Source organism: Pyxicephalus adspersus, chromosome 6 (genome assembly GCF_032062135.1).
Source record: "Pyxicephalus adspersus chromosome 6, UCB_Pads_2.0, whole genome shotgun sequence".
Classification (NCBI taxonomy): domain Eukaryota; kingdom Metazoa; phylum Chordata; class Amphibia; order Anura; family Pyxicephalidae; genus Pyxicephalus; species Pyxicephalus adspersus.
The window spans coordinates 71177276-71184958 of NC_092863.1; the positions used below are offsets into that span (position 1 = coordinate 71177276).

A 7683-nucleotide genomic window follows, 5' to 3' on the forward strand; every position below is an offset into this window, starting at 1 on the left:
TGTAAATTGTTACTGCACATTCAAAGCATTCATTTATTTCTCCTTTCAAACAAAGGCTGAAGCTCTCAGACAAAGTGCTTGGGCAAATTGCCACTAACAGTTGGAATGTGGTAGAAAAATTGATTTATATTTTAATAAATAATGACTACATCACTTAGTGGATTTGTAAATTAATTGTTGTCTTATTGGGATAAAAACCTGCCTGTCTGTGTTTGATTTATACTAACAGGCTAAGTCTGTCTTACCCTTTTCTTTCGTCTTTTACAGATAAATTAATACATGTGATTAATAACTAACAAAACGTTCTTTATTTCTATCAACAGGCGACCACAATAAAGGAGGGATGGGAATGGTCAACATTGTTACAGCACTGTTTACAAGTGAATCCAGTGACCTTGGGAGGGCTGCTGCTGCACAGGTACTCTGTTATGCCATAGTCTAGTTAATTTAAGTGATATAGGAGTGATAGTGCTGTTAAAATATATACTGTACCACAGCATTTATAAACCATCAATATACTGTACTAGTTTATAGTCATTGACTTTTTTAAAGCAAATGTGACTTGGTTGGGTCTATAAACTGAAAAACCATTCATCAGACAGATAAATATGCAATATTGCATGGGAATATTTAGTATGGGCCTTTCCAGCTAGAGAGTGGGTGACTAAGCTATTTTTACAACTGTTACTTACTGAGTTTTTAAAAATTCAATCCAATACAAATTGTGTGTCATCATCCATCAGTAACTAGATATGATAAAACATATACATATAAAAGTAACTCTTTAGTACGAAACCAGTGCTTGTTTTTTGGGTGGCACATATAATTTTTGCACTTTTTGTGGGTTTCATTCTTACACCATTTTGCTTTGTATGGGTGAATATTTTGTTTATTAGCTACAATTTATATCCCTCTTATAATATTCCTGAAGAAGCAGAAAGCATTTCTGCAAAACACGTGGCAAGGAGATAAGATGATATATACATAGCATGGTTGTACTGAGACTTGTTTATAAATTTTATTTTTGTAAAAATTGTGAAATGCCTTAATAAGTTGGTGCCTTCGTTTGTATATCATTTATCAATCTTCAGGATTTATCCAAGTCTTACTTTTATAAAACTTTAACACCTACTTTCTTACTAGATATCCTCCAGTGTTGACGCTTAAATTACTAAAAGCATCAAAAATGTAATTTACTATATACTGTAAATGTTCAGTGTTGTCTAGTGTTAAGACCATTGCCATCTTAACATCTGGGGGGAGTCTCATCTTACTGCTAACTGTTTTGTGGTTGTAATCTGCAAACCTGGTATGTCATCAGTTTAAGTTGCTGCTGGCTGGAACACCTATGTATCTGATCTTTCTATGACTGGAGATAAGTCATGCTATTATTATTATTATTATTAATAAACAGGATTTATATAGCGCCAACATATTACACAGCGCTGTAATGCTATCAGATCAAACTATATTTAGAACTGCTAGGTCTTGTCTTTATTGCTTATGGAAGAGAAACAATTTTTCACTTTGCTTAATTTTTGATCATAATAGCATTAAACCATATATAGTTAGGGACATAAATATTTGGACAGACAACTTTTTTTTTCTAATTTTGGTTCTATATATTACCACAAATAATTTTAAATGAAACAACTCAGATGCAGTTGAACCGCAGACTTTAATTCAGTGGGTTGAACAAAATGATTGCATACAAATGTGAGGAACTAAAGCCTTTTTTAACACAATCACTTCATTTCAAGGGCTCAAAAGTAATTGTACAATTGACTCAAAGACTATTTCATGGGCTGGTGTGGGCACTTATTTCGTTATGTCAATATCATTTAAGTAGATAAAAGGCCTGGAGTTGATTTGAGGGTGGGATGCTTGTATGTGGAAGATTTTGCTGTGAACAGACAACATGCGGTCAAATGAGCTCTCCATGCAGGTGAAACAAGCCATCCTTAAGCTGCAAAAACAGAAAAAGCCCATCTGAGAAATTGGTATATTAGGACTGGCAAAATCTACAGATTAGAACATCATGAGAAACAAAGCACTGGTGAACTCAGCAACGCCAAAGGACCTGGACGTCCACAAAAGGCAACAGCGGTGGATGATCGCAGAATCATTTCCATGGTGAAGAGAAACCCCTTCACAACAGCTAAACAAGTGAACAACACTCTCCAGGAAGTAGGCGTATCAATATCCAAGTCTACCATAAAGAGAAGACTGCATGAAAGTAAATACAGAGGGTGCACTGCAAGGTGCAAGCCACTCATAAGCCTCAATAATAGAAAGGCTAGATTGAACTTTGCTCAAAGACATTTAAAAAAGCCAGCACAGTTCTGGAAAAACCTTCTTTGGACAGATGAAACCAAGATCAACCTTTACCAGAATGATGGCAAGAAAAAAGTATGGAGAAGGCGTGGAACAGCTTATGATCCAAAGCATACTACATCATCTGTAAAACATGGTGGAGGCAGTGTGATGGCTTGGGTGTGCATGGCTGCCAGTGGCACTGGGACACTAGTGTTTATCCATGATGTGGCACAGGACAGAACCAGCCGAATTAATTCTGAGGTGTTTAGAGACATACGGTCTGCTCAAATCCAGCTAAATGCAGTCAAATTGATTGGGAGGCGTTTCACAATACAGATGGACAATGACCCAAAACATACAGCTAAAGCAACCCAGGAGTTTAATAAAGCAAAGAAGTGGAATATTCTTGAATGGCCAAGTCAGTCACTTGATCTGAACCCAACTGAGCATGCATTTCACTTGTTGAAGACTAAACTTAAAAAAAAAAAGCGCACAAACAGACAGCAACTGAAAGCCGCTGCAGTAAAGGCCTGGCCTTTTCTGGGATGTTAACATCACTTCCTCCCTAACATGGTCACTTCCTATTGGATGTCTGTGACAGGGTTCTATTTCTGAATGAACTAAAATTTGAAGGTAACAAAAGGAACAGAGAGAAGCTAGTCATTTCAGGTGCCTCTGTAGTAGTGGATCAGTGGTTGCCTGGGCAGGGATAGTGCTGTCAAGGTACCTGGATAGTAAACTTAGGTGAGTATATTTCTCTTTCTTTACAAGATGAGAAATAGATTGATCCTGTGGGTTGGGTATGAGTGGGGAGGGGCAGTAATGGTGGGAGATTATTCATGTTTTTCCTGTGATATGAAAATTTCTATTCCTGTAGAACTTTCTGTATCACTTATTTGTTTTTGCTTAGGACATGTAAAATTCCTGCTGTATAAAAGCCATTCTGCAACCTGCTTCCAAAAATGTAGAAAGCTGGATGAAGCTCTACAATGTGGTTTAGAATAGCAGTTAATCAAGAGCTTGGCTAAAGCTGCGTACACACGTCAGATTTTTATCGCCCGATAATCGGCATCGGCCAGATATCGGGCGAAAATCTGGCGTGTGTACAGTCGGCGTCGTCCATCGTCCGAACGACCGTCCTGGCGGATCCACGTACGATGAACGACGACCGATCCTAATGCAAGGGAAGGGGGAGAGCGCGCAGCAGGGTGCCGCTCCGTCGCTCCCCCTCCCCTCTCCATAGAGCAGAACGGTGCTGTATGTACAGCACCGTTCATGCATCCTGTAGTCCTTTATCGTTGGAAAGGATTGTGAAAGATCCTTTCCAACGACAAAAATTGCAAGTGTGTACGCAGCTTAAGACTGAGTTTTATAGGTCTACAAGTTGTATAGTTCACATGAGGCTATCTTCCCTTAATCATTTAGTGCAGGGTATAACAAATAGGCCTTCTGTATTTAATTAATTGTACTACCTATTGTGTTGTAAAATTTTCTGTGAACCATCTGTGTGTCCATACAGTAATCTGTGCATCCATACAGTAACCTCTCCTTCATCTAAACCCCAAGTAGCTGGAACTTTGAAGCAACTGGCATGCAAGCCGGCCCAATAAAAAATTCAGGGTTGTACCTTGGAGAGCTGTGCCATCAGTAAGCCAAAACTTCATGCATCCCTCCTAGGGCTCTCATGTTGTCTTGTTTCTCCTGGGGCTCTCTTGTTTGCAGCACCCTGGAATGTCCATATTTAGGACCTCTACTGCTTTCCTGGCTAGTCACGATTGGGTATGGACATTTTCTACTACTGCCATTATACTGCTCTGTGCATTTTGTGCAATCCAATTTTAAAGTACAGGAATATTTATCTGACTATAGGTTGACTTAGTACTGGGTCATACTGTTCATTTACTGTACTGCATTCAATAGTAACTCTCAAGCAACCAGAAACTACATTTATCCGCAATCTACTAATCCCTGTGGGTGCTGGATAACAGGGAGTTTAAGCGAGTCTTGTAATTCAGATATATCTCTCCAGGTGGAAAGCCAGCAGATTAGACCATGGTTCAGGGCACACTTTATTCAGATTTTGTGACATACAAAGGGGTACAATAATAAAGCAGTGAATCTGACATACCTTGGTGGAGAATTAATTACTGCCATTGAAATACATGGACATGGATTATTCTCCACCAGGGAATGATTCACTGAATGTCATATGCAGTGCTTTATAAATAAACCCCTAGGTATTACATTTACTTTTATAATTCTTTTATTCAATCTCTTTTTGGCTTCATGTTATTTAGAAGTTTTCTGTGGTGTATACATTTACTATGTATCTGATATAAGGGATGCACACCTATACATCCATATATATTATATTAAATATAGGCTATTACAATTGAATAGAGCAGAGAAATTAAATGAAAGTTTCATCTACTTCCTGCTCTAGAAATTGTACTTCTGCTGTTTACTTTACAATAATAATAAAAGTATACTATGAGTTAAACTTAAAATATAATGCAATAAAATGCGATGTAGGTATAAAAAGAAGTCATTCTGATGAGAGGTTTGTAACGTTATAATAAAACTACAGAGCCAGTGAATTTTAACTTCAGGTACCATTTTTTACCATTGTGCTCTAAGTGACATGGCTATAAAGATGAGAGTCAGAAAAGACAAGAACATGTATCTAGGACAGGAGAGAGAGATAGTTCTGTCCTCCAACAAAGAATGATTGTATTGAAAAGGCACCAGAATAATAGGCAGGGATGCTCGGTCTCTAAAGCACGGTGTTCAGGCTGTCAATCTAGTACATGACACAATGCTCGGCAAAGCTGGGGGTGATTTTTTTTTTATGATCGTCTTAAGATTGACGGGTTATGACAAAGCTGAATTCATGGTGCTCTAATAAGTCTTTTGTCTACTCTTGCATACATTGTGACTTGTCTGGGAAATGACATATTGAGCTTATGCCCTGTCTGTAAATCCAGTGGGGTTAAAGGGCTTTGGGTGTATTGTCAGTGATTGTAGTGCTAGCTCAGGATAGTGAGTGCAGGCTTTTTATGAATTTTCTGTTCAAGATTGCACTTGCTGCACAAAAAAAAAGTCTGGACCCAATTTGGGAAGACTCATTAATCAGTGACATTCCCAGGTATAGTGATTTCTTTACAATCTGCCAACAGACTGTGAAAGTCACATCTAAAGCTTGATGTCTGACTATATGACATTTTTTCTTTGAGTGCTGCTAACATACATCTTAGAATTGTGGAAAGCAAGTAAAACCACTCCATGTAAAATTACAAATTTTGACTAGAAGTTTGGCCTAGGGTTTTTTTTTTCTTTAATTACTTTAATATGTCAGTAAATATTTGGTATGTAAGACTGAAATGTAAGAGCACACGCTAGATTTGTTAAAGCGTATCCCCTACTAATATATTAGGGTCTATAATTCTGATAAGTATAATGTATGGTGGAGAGTGAAATAGTTGTCTTTGTTACTTTTGTGTTATTATTGTGCATCAAAGAGTGATGATCAAACATCTCTCTTCCATGAGGGAATATTAAACACTGTTATCTGTCATTTCTACTTACATATACTCAACATTTATTACGTCTACAAAATTGGTAGTAACATGGTGTAAATACTAATGTTAACTTAATTACTACCTTAGAAAGAGAGAAACAAAGAGGGTTCTTTCTATCAAAATATTTGATTCGTATTTACTTAAGGTTAAAATAATAATTGCAGGAGAGAATATATATAATTATGGTTATATTATGAGAATTACAAAAATGTAAAGCTATATTTACAGCTGTTTGTTGGTGTACAGGAACAATCATATATATGGAGTATTTATCATTCACGTGATCACATGGGTTAGCATTGTCTCCAAGCCCGATGCGTTTCATTGATTGGCTTCCTCCGGGGACTTTTAGACACATTAAAATTTAGTAATTGATCACTTGGTCCTAATTGAAGGGATGATTATGAGGAATAAATGTTTTAATACATAAGAAGTAGTAGCAGAGAGTGAATTGCTTTTTAGGGTGCTGTTATAAGAATGATTCCCAAGGGTGTTAGAAGAAGTAGCTTCCACATTTTTGGGGGCGATACTGCAGGCTAGGAATGGTGAGCCTGGTGACTGCTGACAGCTTCAACAATTACTACCTTATATAATTTTTAAACTTTTTATGTAATTTAAAATTCTGTTTTTTATCTTCCTATATTATATTATGGGTTGACCGCGTTGCTGTCTCCAAATTGTTCCACTTTGTTGGCACATAGGCTTTCAGTGAGGACTTTGAGCAACAGTGTTCCTCTACTCCTCTATTGTCAGAGAAGTAGAGAGCTAACTGGAACAAAACAGCAGTTTGAAATATATATATCTATATCTATATGCACCTTAGATATGGAGGAAGTTGATGATATTTGGTGCTTTAGAGCTATTCTAAGATGTCATATTTAAATGCAGAACTCTGGTTTTGCTGTATTTATTCCTATAAAAATGTATGTCCTTACTTTCTGTGCTAGATAACTATATAATTATGACCTGGCACTCTATCCAGAACTGCTGGCAACATCTTTAATAGTTAGCAACAAAATCAATCAATGTTAAGGGGCAACCTTCACCTGATTCAAGAGACACTTTGGCTACAAGCAAGCAGAATTTGTGGATAGCGGGTGATATAATATTTCAAATCTGGTAGCAGACTTTTTAAGGTATATATACATATGTACGTATATGTAAATATAGAAACAATTATTTTTGTTTGACAGTACTATGTTCTTGCCACTGGCATTCTCATGAAATGTCAAAGAGGGGACAGATACAGTGCACTGTGTACTAATTTAAAAAAGAGACATGACCTTTGCTGCTTAACCTAGAAGAAAATCACATGCCGAAATCAAAAGTTCCTGACCAGCATATTAAAATGCTTGCATTGCTTATATATAAAATATAAAAATAATGTCACTTGTTCACATACAATATGTGAACATATTTTTTAGGCTAATGTACAAAACAGAAGTTTATAGTTATGCGCACCCATTGTAACAAATCCCTATTCCCAATTAAAACCCCCTATACATGTATATTTACATTTAACAAATACACAAGTGATCTGTGATCAAAGCCAACGTGTTCTATAAAAAGAAGAAATCCCAGTAGCAACTAATAAAAATCTTTGTCAAACTTAGACTGTAGAAATCACACTTACAGTACTGGTTGCTTTTCAGTGTAAGACACAGTGTATACAATTCTCTGCACTAGTGTACTTTGTCAGCAGATTATATAGATATATTCTTTATATTTAATATATATATATATACCGTATTTTCCGGCGTACAAGACGACTTTTTAACCCCGAAAAATC

At 36.7% G+C, this 7683-nt stretch overlaps 1 protein-coding gene across 2 annotated transcripts in view; it reads left to right on the plus strand.

Moving 5' to 3' along the window:
- KIAA0825 (KIAA0825 ortholog) overlaps positions 1–7683 on the plus strand; it is a 224331-nt gene that overhangs the window by 99523 nt on the left and 117125 nt on the right. For both annotated transcript variants that reach the window (XM_072416151.1, XM_072416152.1), the window contains exon 19: positions 324–418. In XM_072416151.1, the coding sequence (XP_072272252.1) occupies positions 324–418 (95 nt within the window). The remainder of the gene's footprint in view (positions 1–323; positions 419–7683) is intronic.